At 44.9% G+C, this 23,026-nt stretch overlaps 2 protein-coding genes across 3 annotated transcripts; one reads left to right on the top strand and one right to left on the bottom strand.

Moving 5' to 3' along the window:
- Nucleotides 1–2,673: 2,673 nt before the first annotated feature.
- On the bottom strand, nt 2,674–5,747 carry LOC307229670 (protein S100-A11-like). The gene is made up of 5 exons (XM_079999706.1): nt 5,662–5,747; nt 5,269–5,405; nt 4,697–4,832; nt 3,422–3,558; nt 2,674–3,000 (listed from the first exon to the last, which is right to left on the bottom strand). Exons 2-5 carry the CDS (start codon nt 5,395–5,397, stop codon nt 2,884–2,886), a joined length of 519 nt encoding a protein of 172 aa, XP_079855832.1. The 5' UTR covers nt 5,398–5,405; nt 5,662–5,747; the 3' UTR covers nt 2,674–2,883.
- Nucleotides 5,748–10,026: 4,279 nt separating this feature from the next.
- Nucleotides 10,027–21,038, top strand: LOC307229695 (E3 ubiquitin/ISG15 ligase TRIM25-like; the record flags this gene model as incomplete). Of its 2 annotated transcripts, none has more annotated exons than XM_079999739.1 (8): nt 10,027–10,635; nt 12,033–12,128; nt 12,484–12,564; nt 12,914–13,066; nt 14,243–14,402; nt 14,503–14,541; nt 14,922–14,996; nt 15,925–21,038. In XM_079999739.1, the coding sequence occupies 8 exons, from the start codon at nt 10,027–10,029 to the stop codon at nt 16,479–16,481; spliced, it is 1,770 nt and encodes a 589-aa protein (XP_079855865.1). In that variant the 3' UTR covers nt 16,482–21,038. The 2 variants fall into 2 exon arrangements, with proteins under 2 accessions (XP_079855865.1, XP_079855864.1); XM_079999738.1 differs by having other exon boundaries at nt 14,919–14,996.
- Between the last annotated feature and the right edge of the window lie 1,988 nt (nt 21,039–23,026).

Raw genomic sequence — 23,026 nt, 5'->3', positions numbered from 1 at the left:
ACCTCCTCCTTAAGAGTGACGTCATGTAATTGAGTAAGCCTATGAAAAGCTTGGTCTATGACATGGCCGTCGTTGTTGGGAAAGAAAGTACAAGGAGCCGTTCCAACGAGGACGCAGACCCCACCTTGTGCTGCCATAGGCTGGTCCAGTCCAACACGGTTTTGCAGGGACAATAGACGGAGCGGGCAAAGTTCTTGTGTCATGGAGTTGGTAATGCGGAGAGATTCGTTCATAAAGGTGGACGGCTGGACCTCAGGAGAGGCAGCCGATGACTCAGAGTAAGGGTCGGGATGGACCTCGGGAGCGGCGGCTGGTGACTCGAAGACTAGAACCAGCTGGACCTTGGGAGAGGCAACCAACATCGGGGACTGGAACCGGCTGGACCTCGGGAGAAGTGGCCGACGGCTTGGGGACTATAACCGGCTGGACCCTGGGAGAGGCGGCCGGTGGCTCGGGGACTGGAACCGGTTGGACCCCGGGAGAGGCGGACGGCGGCTCAGGGACTGGAATCGGCTGGACCTTGGGAGAGCCGGCCGCCGAATCGGGGACTGGAATCAGCTGGACCTCGGGAGAGCCGGCTAGCAGCTCGGTGCCTGGGATGGTGGAGTCCGGGGTAAGGGGAGGCGGAGATGGGGGGGCACGTAATTTCCACCGGTTGAAGGCTAGCATCTGGCAGAAGTCAGGATCCTCTTCCCAGGAGACCGCGAATTGGCAGAGGAAAAGCAGGCTCCACCCCTTCCAACACCTCCTTTGACACTCCAAAGTCCTGTCACGTGAAAGGCAAGGGAGGCAGTAACTCCCAGAAGGGGGACAGCTTAGGATCCTCAGGGGCAGGAACCGACCTCGCCAGCTCAGGCCTGTGGGCTTGGCCAAGGCCTGGCTCCAGGGTCGCAAACCATTTGATTTCCGGGAGTGGGGGCGGGGGGCAAGCAGTCCGAGGTGCCTGGAGGGTACGTCCAGACAGGGAAGCATGCTGGCGACCAGCAGGCCTCCAGCTGGCTGGTGGGGCTAGAGATTGGCGCCAGGTGAGGAACGACATGAACGACATAAAAACCGTCCTCTGGGTTCATGTTTGGTCGGATCGTACTGTTAAGTATGTGGTCGTGATGAACCCAAATGCAGGACACATGGTTTTTGGAGTTTGTACAGAGGTCTAATGGGTAGATAGGCAGGGAATCAGGAACAGGCAACAGAAGGGGGATCAGGACAGGCAGAGACTTTTGTCAAGGAAGGCAGGGACTCACAACCAGGCAGGGAATCAGGAACAAGAAAGCAGGAGCAGAGGAGCCAGTGGCGAATCAGGGATTGGGAGTTGGGGGCAAAAACCCAGGGAAACAGGCAGGAACATCGACGCCAATTACATGCGAGAAGACATCCGAGGACACATGCAGGGACACATGCAACGATCTGACCCTGACAGAGTGAATGAGACCCGGTAAAATACCGAAGGAGTGACGAGGAAGGTGGAGACAGGCGGTGAGATTACCAACTCGGGACAGGTGTGCAGTGAGAGGGATGTGACATGACACCAGACACAGGCAGAAGGAGCCAGAGAGGAACAAAGGGATCTAGAGGCAGGCAGAGGGAGCTAGAGAGGGATAGAGGGAGATAGAGACAGATAACCCAGAGCAGACAGAGGGAGCCAAAGACAGACAGACAGGGAATCAAAAAGCGTAGAAGTCCTGCTCTGCTGAGCATAATGAAACCTTGAGCCAGCAAAGTCACCCAACACCTGATGAGCATTAAGACAACTCGGACAATGCAGAGAATGATTTAGAATTAAGTGATGATGCCGCTTCATTGTCCTGCCAGGCCATAAAACCAATCCATATCCCACTGGCTGTGGCCAGAATTGTCCTTAAGTTCTTTGCACAGCTTTTTAAGCTTAGACGGGGCAACTAATAACTTTCCGTCTAATCGAATCGATCCTATCAACATTTTTTTTCATTATTGTGCACCAGGGACATATTATGGATGCGAATCCATTAGATATTTGGTTCTGGGCCTTGTATTAGTCAGGGACAGGGGTCCCTGACATTAGGGGTGTCAGAAAAACGACCGACCGACCGCCTGCTGACATGACTGGGAGAAGCAGAAGCGCTGGTAAGCAGTTGGAAGTCAGCTGCGGCTACAATTCGGTTGTCCGCTGCCACTTCAAGTGGTTCCTAGTGTATTTGAGGTTGTGTTCTTCATTTTCTGTGTGCACATATGTTTATGTGATTACATAGATTTAGATATATTGTTACAATAACATTGTGATGATCGTATGACATCAGAACACAGGCAGATAGGATGGTCAGACAGAGACAGACGCAGTCAATCTGATCAAGCCTCAGACCCAGACTAACATCTCTTCCATCAGCCTCGTCATTGCCCTTGAGAAAGCACAATCAGTGAGTTCATTCATGTTATTTGTGTATGCAAACAGTGTAGGAGCTATGACAACGTATACAGGTGATTTACATCTGCATAACTCTGTACTGTTCCACAGTTTTACACTGCTATTATTAAAGAGACCAAAAGTGAGCTTCTGTCTCCAGGTACTTATTGGAAGAGTGTTTAGCTCGCTGTATAGCCATGTACGGCTACACATGGTGTGTGCAGAAGAAAGTATATCATTTATTAAAAAAAGAAAAAGACAAAACACTGCAATAAAGTGGGTTGAGCGAAAAATATGTTTGATAAATACATTTAATTTTTTCCTTTGCAGCCATAGCACATCCTCAGTATAGCGAGTTATGACGTCAAAAAAGCGATTCACCGGTTATTGAGACGCGTGTCTTTCCAGCCAATCAGAGGAGAGCCGTTCTCTCTCGCTCTGCATTTCGTATAATGGCCACACGGGGTCGCCATTTCCCCATTTCCCTGTTTCTCTCAAGCCAACTAGTCGTACTTAAGGAGACAGAGAAACTCAACCAGGTTGAGAAACTCGTGGAAGGTTATCCTGTTATTACAGTTGCTGTCCAGAGACCCGAAAGCCTGCTCAAGCCATCCCGAGGTCTGTTGTTGAGATGTTTGGAAACAAAACAATACAAAAAATGATATTTAGGCGTAACATATAAAAAGATTATTGACACAATGCACATGTTCATCTTGCATGCAAGACTAGTCATTTATATGATGGGTGATGGAAGCTTGTGGAGGTTGGATCGGGTAAATTGGCCACTATGAAAATATCAAAATGTGTCACCTGGAAAAACTTCAATAAACTATCATATTTTATATGACTCAGTGTATTATGTTTAAACATGAATGGTGATATATAAATCATATAAAAAAATCATATCAACTCATATCATTCATCAAATAAAACAACACACATGGGCGAGACCAACATGTTGCCCTGCTCTCTCTATATGTACTATAAACTCTTCCCTACGTTTGGAAACCGTTTTAAGTGGAGAGGAATTAAACCACCTACCAATGAAAATTCGGCCTCAATCAGTTCCTTGAATTCTTGCTTGTTCAGTGTTTCGCTGTCTCTGTCCTTGGAAGCGTGCTCCTGGAAAGCTGTGATGAGGGCCCTGATGCTTTGTTGGATTGATGTCATGCTGGAGGCTTGATGAGAGGACGGGAAGAACAGAGGGTCACAAACAGTTGTTCGAGTGTTTTCCTCATCACCACAACCATGCATTCCTGCCTAGGTGTGTGCAATGCAATAGGGCATGCAGAGCGGTCTGTAAAAGCACATATTTTAAAAAGTGGAATGTACTTTGCACTTACTGCATTTGAGCCACCTATTTTGTCGTTTCAAACACAAATTGCTCTCAGTTTCTCAGGTATTTTCCAGTTATTTTCTGGTAAACACAGTTATTTCCGGTATCGAAAGTATTACATTTAGAGCAGCTGTGGACACATTTGATTTTCGTCAATATCAAATGGTTTTTCCTCGCGATATAATTATTTTTTGAAGAATTATAAAAGAACATACAACACCATGGACATGGCAAATAAAGGATGATACAGTCAAAATATCTTCAGCATGAGCACTCCCCTACTTATTTTTGAGCTATACACTGGATTCTGTATTATATTGTATTTCTCTGTAAATTTTCATTGATTTCACCTTATCAGTACACTAAATCTGTTTCTGAACAAATTTGAGGTGAGAAATAAACAAACCAGTTGCTTAATCTTCTCCCTCCACAACGTTGTCTCAGTGTGTCTATAAAACACGTAATATTTAAAGGTTGAATTCTATCAAAACTTTTTCACATTGTGGCTTCACATCACATGGAATATGGATGAATTATATACATCTGGACGCTCGCTTTAAAGCAAACAATTGATCTGCGTCATTCAGCACTGTTCAGCGTCTCGGTAAGTGAACTACGTTTCCCCATGTCATCTAATGGGAATAATTAACTCCACGGTTTAACATTTTCTACTATTGGGATACGGCGAGGCTTGGGCCTTTTTACTTTCATTCCTAACCTACCTAAAACTAAATATTACATTAATGAGTGATAAAGTGTATGACGTCATTAAACACTGCAATTAAGTGGATTGAGCGAAATAAATTTTATTTTGCTTCTTTGATGCCATAGCACAGCCTTAGTGTATGGAGTTATGACGTCATAATGTCATCCACCGGTTATTGAGATGTGTGTATTTCCAGCCAATCAGGGGACAGCTGTTCTCCCTCTCTGCATTTTGTATGATGGCCACAAGGGGTCGCCATTTCCCTATTTCTTACATTCCGCCGCAGTACGGTCGTTGTGAAATAGGACAGCGATCAGCTTGACCAGTTGGAGAAACTCCTGGAAGTCCACCTGGTGATCTCCGGATATGTCCAAAGATGTGCACAACAAACCTTGTATTCTTTCGTCTTGCTGTTGTAGAGATGTTTAGGAACAAAACAAAACAAAAAATGATATATAGGTGTAACATATAAAGAGATTATTGACACCATGCACATGTTCATCTTGCATGCAGGCCTAGTCATTTATATGATGGATGATCGAAGCTTGTGGAGGTTGAATCGGGTAAATTCTGCACAATGAAAATATCAAAATGTGTCACTTAGAAAAACTTCAATAAATGACCGTATTTTATTTGACTCAGTGGATTATGTTTATAAGTGAATGGTGATATATAAATCATGCTGCAGGCTGTTCATTCCCCTCCATGCTGATCACACAAAACTCATATCATTCATCAAATAAAACAACATGGGCGAGACCAACGTGTTGCACTGCTCCATATATACTAGTAACTATTCCCTACGTTGGGAAACCATTTTAAGTGGAGAAGAATTAAACCCCCTACCACTACTGATTCGGTCTTCAGCAGCTGTGTGAGCTCCGTCCGGCTCATTGTTTCTTTGTCCCCCTCCACGGAAGCGTACTCATGGAAAGCTGTGATGATGCCCATGATGCTTTGTTCGAGTGATGTCATGACTGAGGCTTGATGAGAGGACGGGAAGAACAGAGGGACACAAACAGTCGTTAGAGTGTTTTCCTCTTCACCACAAGCATGCATTCCTGCCGAGGTGTGTGCATGTTGGACACACCAATAGGCAGGCATGCAGGCCAGTCTGGAACAAACACACTTTTTAAAACCTGAAATGTACTTTGCACTTTAGGCATTTAAGCTACATATATACTATTAAGTTAGTAATGAACACAAGAAAACATCATACATTTGAGTGTTTTAACTCACCTCTGCTGACTTGTGGGGAGTCAAAAAGATCGAGTGGAAGTATGAAAATGTATGACTGCGAGTATGAGAGAGCTTCGTATAACCAGTTTGGGATGCAATGGAGGTTTTATACAGCACCAAACCCTTCACCAACCCTCTTTCACATTCCTTTAACCTCAGACACTCCCCCTCCAAATTCACCCTCCTCCCTTTGTTGTGCTCTGCCTTCAGCAAAACGTCAAACTATTATTTCCATGCACTTAATGGGTCTTAGTATTGTCACTTCATTATTGTCGTTTAAGAAAAGTAACAAGAGAGAGATCAAACTCAAAATGAATGGTTTAAGTTATCGAGAGTTAAAATGATTTCCAAAGAATACGGAAAGATACAGAGAATACAAAGATATTTCTGTTAGAGAGATCAGAAAATACAGCAGAAAATACCAATCAGATTATGCATTGGCACCATTCTAACATGCAGCCAATCCACCCTGTCTGAAAACTGGCTGTTTCAGTGGGAGGAGCCACCCTCATGAGGCCCCTAGCTCTGTGAGCCAGTGGGGTTTGGGCTATACTCCATATTAAGAATTATATTGTATTTCTCTGTAAACTTTCACTGATTTCACCTTATCAGTACACTAAAATCTGTTTCTGAACAAATTTGAGGTGAGAAATAAACAAACCAGTTGCTGAATCAATGCAAACCAATTCCATTGGTTCTGTAGTGTGAATGGTTTCTAGTGTGGGACAAGCATGAGGTTCAGGTGTCTTTCCCAAAATCCAGCGGTGACAGTTCCTTACATGGTTCTCAATGTCTCGCTCCATCCCATTCCAAATGAATCTCTGCCTTGCCAAGGAAAGAGTGCGGGTGCGGCCCCGATGACCCGCCATAACATGGAGACCACGAAGAACCTGGTGCTTCAGTGAGTCAGAAACAATGAGCTGGAAGATTTTCTTGTTCATTTGATGATCTCTCTTCTCCTTATACAGTAGACCATCACGGATGGAGGACTTCCAATGTTTAAGGAGTTTCACCACACTTTGAGGTTCAGTCATACGCTCACGTCTGATAGGTCTCTGATGTCTTCGTACATAGTACAGGACTCTACTTATTGTACTATCTTGTTCCTGCTAACTTAGAAGCTTACTCTGAGGGAGAGCAGAGGTCTGATCTTCCAGATGAAGCTGAGTGATTGCTTCTCCTGTTCCCATCACTCTGCTTCGGCCACCCTTGCAGTGAACGTCCAAGATGGCGGAAATCTCCTGAGAGGAAATGGAGCTCTGTATCGAAGGGTCAGACACCTCCACAGCATCTTCGTCAGGCAGCTCCTGGTCTCCACTCTCAGGCGACTTTGGTGTTGACACAATCTGACAGCTGGTAGTGCACCTGAATGCATCTTGCACCGTCTCATCACCTACACCCCTGACTTGCTTGAGAAGAGACACATAGGACCCTGTAACGAGGCGGTGGCTGATGCAGGACTGCACAAACTGCTCTCTAATCAATGTGTCAGCAACCACATTCTTCGTGCCAGCGACATAGTTGAGATCAAAGCTGTAAGCCGCAAGCTTGGCTACTTAATGCTGCTCACACGCATCAAGTCTGGCCTTCCTCAGTATGTATGTCAATGGGTTATTGTCTTTCCAAGCAGTTACTGTAAGTGGCCACCTTTCAGCCAGTGGCTAAACTTTCCACAAACCGCCCACTTTAATGCAAGGAATTCTAACCAATGTTTTGGGTAGGACCTGATTTTCTTGGCACATGGTGTTTTCCCATCAAGCTCCATGAGGTCAGATTCCTGGACATTATTAATGGCTCACACTTTCTCAAGGTCTGTCTGAACACCATTCCAACATATAATGTGCCCAAGGAACTTGCAATTCTTTAGGTGTCAGCTTCAGGTTTTTGGCGGCAGGGCGAGAGAACACCATCCGTAGGCAGTCGAGTGCTCTGGGCGCAAAAACCATGAGATCATCCAAAAAGCACAAGAAACTTGTGAAGTTCTCATCCCCAAATATGGACAATATCATGCACATGCGATTGTAATCATGAAGCCCAAAAAGAGATGAAAAGGCTGAGAATTTCCTGTCCTCCTCATGTATAGGGACATTATAGAATCCTGACGTGAGGTCTAAAGTCAAAAATAAGGCATTCCCACTAAGAGCAGGGAGGGTGTCTGCCTGGTGCAGCCGAAGATGGGCATCATTCACTGTTCTGGCATTGAGCCACCGAAAGTCAGTGACATACAAGCAAACATTAAAAACACATAAAACAAAACCGACAGTAGCAACTCACAGCATCATATTCCTAAGAAGACAGACAGGAGGGAACGGATCTAGCTGAGGAAGCAAGTACAAGTTACAATGAAATTTGCCATTTGAGCCCAAACAATAGTTACTAGTTTTGAGTGAGATATACCCACAAAGGTAAGAGGGCAGCAGGCTAAGAAAGGACTTGTAAACTAAATATGTACCAAACCTTTACCAGTATTGTAAAGGGACCAGTCCAGTTTCTGTCCAGCTTCCCACCCTTCCTTTGTTGCACCTGGTCTCTGACGTGAAAACCCACCTGTTTCGCAATTTTGGGAATCTTGTATTCGCTTTGAGCTGCTGTTATATTTTCATGCACATGAGTGAAAATGGAGTCCCACCTTTAAATGGCCTAGTCATCCCGTAGCGATTACAACCTTAAATACCAATAACTAATGTTGGTAGAAAGTAAATACGGAAAATGATACCGCACCCACCCTATCGATGAAAAAACATGAAGGCAGAAAAAAAAATCTAATAAAATGCTGTCCAGTATATCTAACTAAAATTACTAAATATTTCCAGCAATGTAAACAAAATAAATTAGGTCCTCTTCAAAGATTTAAATGGACACTTGCCTTCTCCTCAGAAACCGACTTTTCCTTGGCCACAAAATATCGATATTGTGTGCATATTACTTATTTATAGTATGTTGTCTAATAAATGTGGAAACTGATTCTCAATGAGCTATATTTTTTTCCAATTTGTTATTCAAACTGTGGATTAACTGTAGATGTTCTACACACACCCAACCTTGTAATCCTCCAGAACCTCAATCGGGAGGCGGGCCTCCATCCTAAACAGGAGGAAGAACGGGGAGAACTTTGCGGTGGCGTGTGTTTAGCGTGTGCTCAGCCTTAACATCACGGCACCCAGATACATATCCACACTCTCCGGACGTTGGTTTACAAGTTTGCACAGTGCCGTGGAAAGTATTATCACATACTGTAAATAGGTAGGCCACCTTGCTGCAAATACATTTTCAGTTCATGTTATCATAAATCTATTAAACATTACATCAAAAACGATATACGGGTAAAAGTAATAAGTAAAAGTAATATAATTGCAGGGCTGTTACCTCTGTATTGTTCCATTTTGTTTTTCGACAAGCCCATTTGTCTGTGGATGGTGCACAAAGGCTGCGCTCAATCGCAGGACTTTTGCACACCTCCTCATTTAGCTGTTGCCAAACAATAATAACCACATTATCCTGAGCTGGAAACAAATAACCTTTAATGGTTCATTGCAAAAAATGAATCTAGCCAAACCCAATTTACCCAATCTAGCTAATCTAGCCACTGGCGGCGCACAAGCCCGTGTATCATCAGTGGCGGGTTGCGTCGGGAAGGGCATCCGGCGTAAAAGACCATATGCCAAATCAAACATGCGGACAACAAATCTGATTTCCATACGGGATCGGTCGAGGCCCGGGTTAACAAGGACCGCCACTGGTGCCGTTAACCAACAGGGTGCCAGCGGAAATTGTGCGACTGTCTGCGGAAGAAGAAGAAGAAGAAGAAGAAGAAGAAGAAGAAGAAGAAGAAGAAGAGGGGGAAGGCGTGTCCGGAGACAGCAGGAGAGGAAGAAGGGCAGGAGAGTAGAGTCGAGAGTAGGAGCTTTGAACATTGGCACTATGAAGGGTCGAGGCTGGCTGACATGATGGAGAGACGGAAGGTAGATGTACTATGTGTACAAGAGACCAGGTGGAAGGGGAGTAAGGCCAGGAGTACAAACTGTTCTACCATCTTACCATACACTAAATATAGTATATATACCATATATTCATATACACTGTATACACTATTTATACTATATATACTATATACACTGTATACACTATATATACTACATATCAGCCACGCCCCCTTACCGTGAAATAACACGGGTCCTCGCTTATCGACCAATTCACGCAACTCGGTCGCTGAGTGAGGAGTACCGGTGTAATACGGTCCAGCTAAAACGCGCTAAGAAAAGGCGCCTTTTAACCCTCAGTGCTCTCCGTAGGAGCGCACCCTCTCGCGGGCGGGGCTGGAGCCGGAAACACGTCCCGACGGCGCAACGGACTCTGAGGGCGGACATGGCCCAGGCCAACATCTCAGTGACCGAGAGCCAGCTCCGCTGCCCGGTCTGCCTGGACCTGCTGCGGGACCCGGTATCCATCCCCTGCGGACACACCTACTGCATGTCGTGCATCAGCGGCTACTGGGACCAGGTCCAGGAGCCGGCCCCGCTCAGATGCCCGCAGTGCCGGGACACCTTCAGCCCGCGGCCGGTGCTGCGGCGCAACACGGTGCTGGCCGAAGTGCTGGACACGCTGAAGCGGAGCGACGTCGCCGCCTGGTCCGCCGCGCCGTCGGAGCTCTACCTCGGCGGGGCGGGCGACGTGCCCTGCGACTTCTGCCCGGCGGAGAGCCGGCTGAAGGCGGCCAAATCGTGCCTGGTGTGCCTGGCCTCGTTCTGTGAGGTCCACGTCGCGCCGCACCGGGAGGTGGGCACGCTGCGCCGGCACAAGATGGTGCCCGCCGTGGAGTGCCCCGCCGAGCGGCTGTGCGCCCAGCACCGCCTCGGCCTGGAGCCGGAGGGCGGCGGGGGTGCAGCGGAGGCGGAGTGGAGCGGAGACTGTCTGCTGTGCGAGGCCGACCGAGAGGAGCTGCACCCCGGGGACAGCCAGAGGGCTAGCAGACAGGTAGTGGGGGAGAAGTAGGCTCCGTGAGGTCCAAACTCCACATGGACATTTTTATTTGAATGGCCTATTTTATTATCATATCATATATTATGTCATACTATCCTGTACTCTACTTCATGTTGTTGTTATTATAGTTGTTCATTATAACCAGTGTTTGAAGTGGGGAAAAAAATAATTGATTGATTGATTTTATTAGACAATTTCATTTTAAAAACAGTTACTTAAGCACTGCAGGGGAGGGGTCAAGGCTGCAAATATTACAAGGCAAGAATGACACACAATCTAAGGATATTCTGAATGACACGCAATATTTCTTAAAACAATAATACAACACACTGACTCAGCAAGTTCTTCACAGTATTAACATCAGTCACTACCTCAGTGTGTCTTTGGACAATGTCTGGCCCTGTACCCGCCACTCAGTTCATATACCTAACTATAACAATGTACATCAGAGATAAATACATCAAAATATCAACATTACGTCACAGCCTCCTCAGCAGATTATATACCAGTGTGGGTCTGTTCATAATAATCAAAATAAACTACATCAAAGCAAACCAAGAAAATAAAATATAGAACCCTATTAACACAAAATATAGACACCCTATTACCAGGGAAAATGTCCTCCTATAAATGACCTCTGAGCCAATTCTTACGTGTCAACTTGAAACCCCCCAAGCTGCTTGTTTTTAATATTTCCTGGTCACCTGTTCCACAGATTTACTGCCATGTACAAAAACGTTTCCTTCCCCAGGTTACCTGGGAGGAACAAAGTCAGTGGAACTGGTGGTCCTTGGTGGAATAGCTGTGAATATCCCTCACCTGGATGAAATATGTTGTATGGCATTGAGAGACAGCGGTGTGCACAATCTTACATACCATGCACAACTCGATTAGCACAGGATTGGACTCTCAAGAATTTTTATTTGTTATAATTACGAAATATATAAAAGTGCCTACTAGTTGGCAGAGTGCTACTCCTGGTTAGATGTGGACATGTCACGTTTGTTCTTATTTGATATTTTATTTTATTTAATCTCCATCTTACTTCTTATCCCTTTCTTGACTTGCAATGTTTTTGTTTTTTTTTTGTTGTTTTTTTGGGGGGGGTTTTTTGCTGCTAATGTAACCGATGTGTAAATATCTGATATAAGGAATGGAGTTTGCCAAAATATGCACTATGGTGCTTTTATTTTCCTCCATGTGGATCTGAGGTTGATAAGGAGTGTACAACAGGACTTTGCGCCAGGGTCCTATTTTGTATTTTTATTCCTAGGACTTGGTACAGTGGACGGTTGCTGAATTTACCCACGGGGATTACTAAAGTTTTATCTTATCTTGTCGTACCCACCTCCCCCTCCCCCTTCCTCTCCCTCTCTCTCTTTGTCTGTCAGCTTCAGCTGGAGCAGTGTCAGAGGCTCGTTCAGGGGAGGATTCGGAGTGGAGAGAGAGAGTTGGAGGAGTTTCAGCAAAGCCTGGAGTCCCTCAAGGTGTGTAACACACACACACACACACACACACACACACACACACACACACACACACCTTTTTTAATTTCACTGTTTATCTATCCATTCATTCTTTCAGCACTCAGCATCCATCTAGCCAAACGTTCTTCTTTCATCCGTCCCTTCGTCCATCCATTCATCCTTACATTCTTTCCATCTCTACCCACCCAACAGACCACCTGAATTGAGTTCTAAAGTTTTCAAATTGTTCATAAAGTTTTTTGGTGGAATTAAAAGGAACAGCTTCACGTTTTAAAAAAGTATAAAAGCGAACACTCACGGGTTTCACCACCTTATCTATTCCAGCCGACTCTTCAGTTCTGTCTGTGTGTTCCAGGTGTCGGGGTGTGCCGTTGTGGAGGACAGCGAGGCTCTGTTCGCTGACATAGCACTCCGCCTGGAGAAGACCAAGGCGGAGGTCAGACACATCTGTGTTCAACGCTCCGTAATGAAGAGCCTTTCTGAATGAGGAGCGGGGCTGGGTGGCATACTGCCAAGCGAGGGAGTTTGATTTGACTGAACAACCAATACTGGCTGAGCAGATCATTGCTCCTCTCTAAGAATGTGTTTCACCCACTGTTCCACTTTGACACTGTCACTGACACTGTTTTTCATATCCACTCTGCTTATAACCCGAGTGTCGATTTTGTAAAAAAAAATTGTTTCAATTTTTTTATTCATGTATTTATTACTGCCTATTTGCTCTGATGTACACTTCTATCTGTCTACTTGCCTATCCGTCTATCCATCTGTCTGGTGTGCTGCAGGTTCAAGCCAGGCTGGAGGCCAGGGAGAAGGCGGTGGTGGGACGCGTTGAAAGAGACATGGAGTCGCTGCAGAAAGATTTGGAAGATCTGAGAAGGAGAGATGAGGAGATCAGCTTGCTGCTGCAGACGGAGGACAACGCCCACTTCCTGCGGGTGAGGCGGGGGGAGGAGACACAAGGAAGGAGGAAAAAGGACGGGAGAGAGGAGAGAGGGGTTGGAGGATGGAGATCTAGAAGAGTAGGAGACAGGAGGGAGGAGAGGAGAAGAGGAGGATGACAAGATGGAGGAGAAGAGATGAGGACAGGATGAAAGAGTAGAGGAGGCAGAGGAGAGGAGGACAGGATGGATGAGTAGAGGGGAGAGAGAGGAGAGGGGTTAGAGGATGGAGATCTAGAAAAGTAGGAGACAGGAGGGAGGAGAAGAGGAGGATGACAAGATAGAGGAGGACAGGATCGAGGAGTAGAGGAGGGAGGAGAGGAGGAAGAGGATGATGAGAGAAGGGGTTGAGTAGAAGTGGGGGAGGAGAGGAGGGAAGAGGACAGGGTGGAGGAGTTGTGGGAGGAGCAGAGCGAGAGAGCTGGCAAAGTTCTCATCTCTGATGCCCTGTTACACCTGGCATTAACATGCATCTCTGGTGTGATCCGATCACAAGTGGACAGCTCCAAGTACGTCTGTTCACACCAGGCGTGAACATGCGTCTCCACATGGGTCTCGAGTAACCACTTCCCTGCTCTATATGCAAATCAGATTTATTTTGTTTCCGTAGTTTCTTAATTGTATGGAAAATCTAAAACAGTAAACCTCACTCTGAATTGGAGGGGAGTTTTTCTTCTCCTCCAGACAGCGGTGCCGTGCGTGCCGGGCCGGTTCCCGTACCAGTTTTCCTGTGTTGTTATTTTAATATGTTTATTTTTTTTTTGTTTCCTACTTGTATGAAACAAATCTTTTAAACACACCTGAGTTAAAGGACTGTCCCGCTACAAAAAAAACATCCCCCGCATGTCCCGTGCCGCGTAACGCACGTCTCTCCATTGCTTTCTGTTGCTATGGGACTTAATTTAGTAGAAAGTGAATGTTTTTGTGTAAATACTTTTACTTGTAAATAATGAATCGTGCACAGGACACATTGGAGTTTACACTGCTAAAAGAATGTGGCCCAGACCACCTCCGAATGGGGTCTGAGCGATTGGATCTCAAACCGCATTGAGGGCGCTTTGGGTGAGTTTACACCTGGCGTTAGAGCTGTCCACTTGTGATCGGATCACCAAAGACGCACGATGAGGCCAGATGTAAACGGGCTACTGGATTGGATGTCTCTTCAACCGGCAGACGGCGCCCCTGCTTTGCGTCCCGCTGGCCACCGGCCGACGCAGCAGAGCTCCCGGTCTGCCCACCGAGGCCTTCAGCGCCGCCAGGAAGGCTCTGGGTCACTTCAGGAGTCGAATGGAGGAGGTTTCCAGAGAGGAGGTGGAGAAGATCAACCGAGCAGGTCGGCGGAGGGAGGGAGGGAGGGAGGGAGGGACAGACAGATTAGCAGGCAGACAGACAGTGACAGACGGCTAACATGTTTGCTTGCTCTTGTTTCTCAGTGACTGAGAACAACACGTCCGGAGGAGAGTGTGTGAAAGGTGAGCGTGAGAAGCACCACACACACACACACACACACACACACACACACACTGGTTGTGACACGCCGTTTAACACTGAGCGGGACACTTGGACATGAATTATTGAGACTGAGGGACATGATGTGGCCCCCATCCAGGTTCATGTTTCAATGAGGACTTTGAGTGGCGTGGTTCTATTCTCTTCTATTCCTCTCTGTTCTGTTCGATTTTGCTTACTTGTTGAAGTGTGTGTGTGTGTGTGTGTGTGTGTGTGTGTGTGTGTGTGTGTGTGTGTGTGTGTGTGTGTGTGTGTGTGTGTGTGTGTGTGTGTGTGTGTGTGTGTGTGTGTGTGTGTGTGTGTGTGTGTGATTCTCTCTCGCTCTTTTGCTCTCCTTCAGCAGTGCCTCTCTCGTTCCCCCTCTCTGCCCTGGCTTTGCAGCCAGTGGACCAGAGGATGAGAGCGGCCTTCCTCAGATGTAAGTGACCGCACCCCCGATCTGCTGTGAGGTCGTCATCAATGATTGACGGCCATTGACCTGTGTTTGTTTGTGACGCCTGGAAGCTTCCACAACTTGGTGTCGCTGACAGGGCGTCGTGTCCCGCGTCAGGATTGGTGTGTGTTGTCTTACGACTCCCCTGCAAATGTCAGTCTGTCTGTCCGCCTGTCTGTCTGTTTAGACATTTCCATTGCCCAATAACGGTGAATGAACATCAGGTTCCCATGCACTTGAAAAAAAAATATTTTTTGAGATTGATTCAAATGTAAATAATTAACAGTTAATCAAAAAAGACACATGTCCTGGGAAATGTTTAGCCATGGATGTAAATAAACGTAAAATAAGAAATACTTTGACGGAGGTCGAGTATAGGTAGAGTAGTTTCTTATGAAAATCAATTTCAAATCTCCTTTTAAAAAATTGGCTCATTACGTCCAGTGTAACATTGGCTACAGCAAGTTTTCAGTAGTAAGCGACACAACTTCCTGTTTTCTAGTCTCTTACCTTCGTGCGGATGCACCCAAAAGGAGTGACTCGCGAAAGTGCAAAAAACGAAATAAACCATGATTAAAATTAATAGTTTCCAGGCCTATTATAAGGCCTGAGTTTTTAAAATCCATCCTTTAACCGTCACACTCCACCACCTCGCTCCGTCTCTGCCTGTCAGCCTCATATATCCCGGTGGCCTGCTGATGTGTCCTGGAGCAAGACACTTTACCCCCTTAACTGCTGCCTGGGCGCCTCTACATGGCAGCCCACTGCTCCTAGCTACGTCAGATACTAGGATGGTAAATGCGGAGAAATTGCAAATTTCCCTGTTGTGGGACTGATATGGGTATATAAATAAATAAATAAATACAAATATCCCTCCACCCTCCTTCTTGTTCCCTCGCTATTCCCCACCCAGGCTCCTCTCGTCTGTCCCTGGACCTCGACACGGCCCACCCCACCCTGGTCCTGCTGGAGGGCCCCCTTGTGGGCGCCCACTGCGGTGAGGAGCCGCAGTCCTACCCGGCACACCCGCAGCGCTTTGACTCGGTGGCCCAGGTCCTGTGCCGTGAGGGCCAGTTCGGCGGGGCCAGCTACTGGGAGGTGGAGTGGCGCGGGGGGGGCTGGGTGGACATTGGCGTCACGTACCGCGGCATCGGCCGCAAGGGCGGCGGCAAGCCCTGTCTTCTTGGCCGCAACGAGAACTCGTGGCGACTGCGGTGCACGCACACAGGCTACGCCGCCTGGCACGACAACCGCAAGACCACGGTGGCGGTGCCGCCGTGCCCGCGGATCGGCGTCTTCCTGGAGCGCCAGAAGGGGGAGCTGTCCTTCTACAGCGTGTCGGACACGCTGGCCCTGCTGCATACCTTCCGTGGCCCCTTCTCCCAGCCGCTGTACCCAGCCTTCCGCCTGGACCTGGACTCCACCCTGCTTATCCACCCCCATGAGGCAGGGCAGGGGACCACGCCCTAACCCCGCCCCCATCTCCTGTTCCCCTGATGTGTTTTAAATTTAAAGCAACTGATTAGGAACTAAGCAGCTCGTACCGCCAAAGTCAGGTAACCCGAACACCGGCCTTTTTTTTTTTTTTTTTTTCGTGCTGAATGCAAAGACAAGACAAAGACAATTGGACCCTTGGTCTCTCCTCTCCTCTCCCCTTTCTTTCTCTTTCTCTCCGTGAGTTTGTCTCACTGTATCAGAAGCGCTGAAACTCTTATTTTGGTTGAGCTGCGTTGTACACACAAATACTCTGACTGAGACTTGAACTGTGCCTTTCACTGTGTGGGGAAACTTTGTAGCCCAGTGAAGTTTAAAAACTTAAGATAACAAACAAAAAAATGAAGAGGTGAGATTGCATCTTAACAAAAATTTGGTATGAGCATCTAACCAAAATGCCAGAAAGGTGTTTATTATTATGGCTGAACCTCTGATTCGGGAGTTTAATATGAATATTAACTTTATTTTCCGATTCGTAGACTTTCTGTCAAAAGGATAATCCATTGGGTTTCAGTGTTGACGTAGTCAATTGGAACAGAGTCATATGAACATTTTTAGGATTGTAACTCAATATATACATTTAGACAGCTGCATCTAATGCCAGGGAATGAAAAGTTATTTTGGACAGTGATAATGTTTAATGACATATTGCACACGTGTAAATGACATGTTTACTGAACCGTCTTCTGTTCTTGCCAGAAATATCAGTATAATATACAGATTATACCTGATCCTGCCAGACCTTCACCTGGTATTTCCGCACCCACCTAAGTGTGTTTAAGAGATTTTATTGTCTGCCGCGGGGCTACAACTACCCCGGGGTTGAGGTGTTCAGTGTTGAAAATAACAACAGGGGATGGTGTCTCTTCTTATTACAGACTTTTCTTCAGACACTCTCTGAATGAAATCAAGTAGTAGTAGAAGTATTTTCCGTATGTGATATTGTGGATTGCCTCATCAGTTCTCTACATCAGGGGGTTCTCAAACTTTTTTTCATCCAAGGATCCCTTATGAGAGAAAATAAACCCAGGACCCCGTCCGAATGTCCCAAAAAATAATTAGATATTAGGCCTATTTCCGTCAGGATGTAGTCTGGTGAACTCAAATACAGGACTCAACGGAGGCTCAGGAGTAAGGATCAAAGGTTTATTGCATAGGGGCAGGGGTCAAAACCAGGAGAACAGTCAAAAGGCAACATCAACGGCAGGGAACAGGGGTCGAGGAGAACAGGCCGAGAATCCCTGTCTGGGGAATCAGGCAGAAAATCAGAGTCCACGGAATCAGGCAGAGAATCAGAGTCTAGGGGAGATGGCAGGAATACCAACACGGTGGCTACGACAGAGTGCGACCCACAGAGAATACTACACATCGATCTGAGCTAAGCTTTCACACATGCACTGTAAACCTGAAATGATCCGAACGTTACCCGAAGGAGCTGTATGTGTAAACGCAAATGTCAGAATCATTTGACCCGGACTTCACCCAGCCAGCACCCGAATACAAACTTCGGTAATGCAGATTGAGCAGTATGTGTGAACAGAGTAGGTGATTGTCCGGATCATTCACAGTGAGCAAGTGGGCGTGACGCGTGTTGATGACGTCTTGATCATGTGCCAGTTATTTACCATCTTGCGGATCTTTGTGCACAGAGCGTAGCTGCTGCGTAGGCTTGGGCAGATTTACAATTAAATTGTCTGTCGGCGATCGACTCCATCGATTGACTTTGATGACAGACGATTTTATTTTATTTTATTTTACCCGCCAGGAAAGATGGCAGTCGTTAAAATGGCAAGATAATAATATAGCAATATATAATATAATCTTAAGAATCTTCATTTAAATCCTTAATTTCCTTAGTTTCCTACTTGTATGGAAAATATAAAAAACATAAACCCAACACAGAATTTGAGCAGGTTTTTTTGTCTCTCTTCCAGGCAGCGGTGTGCGCTGGCTCCCGTACCTGTCTATTTATTTTAGTGTGTTTCCTCCATTTATGAAACCAAATCTTTAAACACAACTGAGTTAAGGGACAGCCCCAAACCGTTCCAAAAAAAGTCCCTGTTGCTATGGGACTTCATTTAGTGGATGATTTTATGAAAATACTTTAGTTGTAAATAATAAATCCTGCACTTCTGGAACGGGTAGACAGCATTTGCAACAAAATAACACCCTCCGTGTGCACAACAATCTGACAATCTCCTGTTTTTTGCTGCATGTGTGAAAGGGTAAATCCAGACAATGTCGGGATAATGCGGTCCGGACTTGGCCGAAGTGCATGTGTGAAAGCAGCTCCAGACAGAGTGAACGGTAAACAGGTTGAATACAAGAGGAGTGATTGAGGAAGGTGAAGACAGGTGGCAAGGTTGCTGACTGGGGACATGTGGCAGGGATATGGAACCCGACACAGACAGACAGGGAGCTAGAGAGGGATAGACAACAAGGGACAGAATAACATAAAACAAGCTCAGGGCAGGATACCAACAATTTCTCACACTACTATTTGTGGGGGGAAAAAACATGTATGTTTGTGTAATGTAACGTATTCAATTCATTTAACATCAATAAAATTAACCAGTAACATTGTAGTCACACAAAATATCAAACACAAATCAAGAGAAATGTACCAGAGACACAGATGCGCGCACAGTGGCGAGGCAGTGAGCGTGGTGGGATTTGTTTGTCTAAAGGGAGATAATTATTTACGTATTTATTGCATAAAAATATTGTTTTTCAAACAAATGTAATGATTGAGGAGGTCGGTGAGCGGTGCATTCCGTGCTGCTCCACTGCCTACTACACAAGGCATATCTTAAAAAGGTGCTTTTTGTCATGGGGGGTTTATTTATGGTACATGCATGAATTCCACACCTTTTCAGCATTGTGTGGAGAGGGGGAGACAGTAAAACACACTTAAGAGTCTTTTTCTCCACACACACAAAAACTATTATGAAGAGCATACTGTCCATATGTAATCAGAAGGGCGAATTGATCAAGAATCGATATGTATAAAGCCAGATTAAAAAAATCAACTCATACTCCGTATACAGCACACCATAAGCCTAGGGCTGTTTCTGGTGGGTGTGGTGCCAGCTATGTGGGTGGGGATGCAGCAGGTGGCTTCCATTGAGGTTAGTTGTCACGCTCCTTATTATTATTATTATTATTATTATTATTATTATTATTATTATCAGAGTTGTTGCAGCGTGCTGCCAGCACAGGGTAAAATAAATAAAATCCACACCTTTTCAGCATTGTGTGGAGAGGGGGAGACAGTTAAACACACAAGAGTCTTTTCTCCACACACAAAAAAACTATTATGAAGAGCATACTGTGCATATATAATCAGAAGGGCGAATTGATCAAGAATCGATATCCACTTTTCCACACAGGTGTGTCTGGTCTTCTCTTCAGACATTTTAATAGCAACATTAGCGTTGTGTTGATGATTAAACAATGAATAAACAGTTTCATCGCAGGTTGAGACGTTCAACTCCACTTGCAGACTAACTCTGTGCTAGATGCAGTGGAACAAATACTCAGTGTTGTATGTCCAGCGTGCTGCCAGCACAGGGTAAAATAAATAAAATCCAAACTTTTTCAGCATTGTGTGGAGAGGGGGAGACAGTTAAACACACTTAAGAGTCTTTTTCCCCACACACACAAAAAAAGAAATGTTTTCCAGATGTTAATCATTTTTATAGTTTTATTTATTGGAGGCGAATTAAAAATAATTTGTATAAAGCCAGATTAAAAAAATCAACTCATACTCCGTATACAGCACACCATAAGCCTAGGGCTGTTTCTGGTGGGTGTGGTGCCAGCTATGTGGGTGGGGATGCAGCAGGCGGCTTCCATTGAGGTTAGTTGTCACGCTCCTTATTATTATTATTATTATTATTATTATTATTATCAGAGTTGTTGCAGCAGTTGTCAGAGTTGTTGCAGCGTGCTGCCAGCACAGGGTAAAATAAATAAAATCCACACCTTTTCAGCATTGTGTGGAGAGGGGGAGACAGTTAAACACACTAAAGAGTCTTTTCTCCACACACAAAAAAACTATTATGAAGAGCATACTGTGCATATATAATCAGAAGGGCGAATTGATCAAGAATCGATATCCACTTTTCCACACGGTGTGTCTGGTCTTCTCTTCAGACATTTTAATAGCAACATCAGCGTTGTGATAAAGTGTTTCACAGCCAGGTCAGTCAAAATAATATATAAACCAAAAGCAACTGTCCGAAATAAGGCCAAAGTGAAATGTACTTGCTTTGCTGGTGAAGTCCTTGGCCACAGCAGTTGAAAGTAAGGAGACATTCTTCTATTTCAAAAAGTGCATTTGTCTACAAAATAAACAGCCTTGCAATATAAATGTGGATTTCTCATATGCTGGAATTTTATACGGCATATTTAGATCCATCATAGCACTTCATTCCCTTGATCGATGTGTACTTTTCTTTTTTTCTTCATCTGTATTGTGACTGTGAGATGTATTGTCTGAGTGTTGCTTCTCACCAACTTCATCTTCCAATAAATGGAACCAACTTGAACCTGCATGTCATTCTGATGCTTCTCTTGTGAATATGCAGTGTGTGAGACACACACACACACACACACACACACACACGCAGCCTTTTGATTTGGCTTTTGGGGGTTAAAATAACCAAAAACAAACATTATGATGACATAAATTATTAAAAATGTGTGTTGAAATGGTGTGTGTGTGGGGGGGGGGGGGGGGGGGGGGTAGCGTTGTGTTAAGATCCTTTTGAAAACATATTGAACTGTGTTTAAGCGGGGCCTCTACGCACTTTAAGAGATTTGGTGACGCTTTAATCAAGCTGGCCACATCACGGATAAGCTTTTATTCTCATGGATTATATCTGAAGTTACCTCTAAACATCTCGTTGGAATTGTCCTTTATATTTTCAAATATTCTAGGAAGGTTTTCCAGATGTTAACCAGTTTTATAGTTTTAATTATGGGAGGGGAATTAAAAATTATTTGTATAAAGCCAGATACAGAAAATCAATACATTATATATATATATATATATATATATATATATGTGTATATATGTGTATATATATATATATATATATGTGTGTGTATGAAAAAATAATTGTGCCATGAGCAACATGGAATAAATTTAAAACATTTCACTGTTTGTGCTTCGCCTATCTCTCCCAGTGCCAAAACTCATATTCCGTATACACCACACAATAAGCCTAGGGCTGTTTCTGATGGGTGTGGTGTGAGCTATGTGGGTGGGGATGCAGCAGGTGGCTGCCATTGAGGTTCGTTGTCACGCTCCTTATTATTATTATTATTATTATTATTATTATGATCATCACAGTTGTTGATGATTAAACAATGAATAAACAGTTTTATCGCAGGTTGAGACGTTCAACTCCACTTGCAGACTAACTCTGTGCTAGATGCAGTGGAACAAATACTCAGTGTTGTATGTCCAGCGTGCTGCCAGCACAGGGTAAAATAAATAAAATCCAAACTTTTCAGCATTGTGTGGAGAGGGGGAGACAGTTAAACACACTTAAGAGTCTTTTTCCCCACACACACAAAAAAAGAAATGTTTTCCAGATGTTAATCATTTTTATAGTTTTATTTATTGGAGGCGAATTAAAAATAATTTGTATAAAGCCAGATTAAAAAAATCAACTCATACTCCGTATACAGCACACCATAAGCCTAGGGCTGATTCTGGAGGGTGTGGTGCCAGCTATGTGGGTGGGGATGCAGCAGGCGGCTTCCACTGAGGTTAGTTGTCACGCTCCTTATTATTATTATTATTATTATTATTATCAGAGTTGTTGCAGCAGTTGTCAGAGTTGTTGCAGCGTGCTGCCAGCACAGGGTAAAATAAATAAAATCCACACCTTTTCAGCATTGTGTGGAGAGGGGGAGACAGTTAAACACACTAAAGAGTCTTTTCTCCACACACAAAAAAACTATTATGAAGAGCATACTGTGCATATATAATCAGAAGGGCGAATTGATCAAGAATCGATATCCACTTTTCCACACAGGTGTGTCTGGTCTTCTCTTCAGACATTTTAATAGCAACATCAGCGTTGTGATAAAGTGCTTCACAGCCAGGTCAGGCAAAATAATATATAAACCAAAAGCAACTGTCCGAAATAAGGCCAAAGTGAAATGTACTTGCTTTGCTGGTGAAGTCCTTGGCCACAGCAGTTGAAAGTAAGGAGACATTCTTCTATTTCAAAAAGTGCATTTGTCTACGAAATAAACAGCCTTGCAATATAAATGTGGATTTCTCATATGCTGGAATTTTATACGGCATATTTAGATCCATCATAGCACTTCATTCCCTTGATCGATGTGTACTTTTCTTTTTTTCTTCATCTGTATTGTGACTGTGAGATGTATTGTCTGAGTGTTGCTTCTCACCAACTTCATCTTCCAATAAATGGAACCAACTTGAACCTGCATGTCATTCTGATGCTTCTCTTGTGAATATGCAGTGTGTGAGACACACACAC

This window comes from Zeus faber, assembly GCF_960531495.2.
Source record: "Zeus faber genome assembly, chromosome: 4".
Taxonomy (NCBI): domain Eukaryota; kingdom Metazoa; phylum Chordata; class Actinopteri; order Zeiformes; family Zeidae; genus Zeus; species Zeus faber.
Note: the sequence above shows the minus strand (reverse complement) of the source record. Positions and strands in the feature narration are given on the sequence as shown.

Excerpts from the sequence above, each read along its gene's own strand:
- LOC307229670 (XM_079999706.1), bottom strand. The coding sequence starts at position 5,397 with ATGACATCACTCGAACAAAGCATCATGGGCATCATCACAGCTTTCCAT. Across the intron at positions 4,833-5,268 it reads TGAAGACCGAATCAGTAGTG|CAAGACGAAAGAATACAAGG; the intron begins GTAGGGGGTTTA and ends TCTCTACAACAG. Across the intron at positions 3,559-4,696 it reads CGACCGTACTGCGGCGGAAT|CCTCCAGCATGACATCAATC; the intron begins GTAAGAAATAGG and ends CCTCTCATCAAG.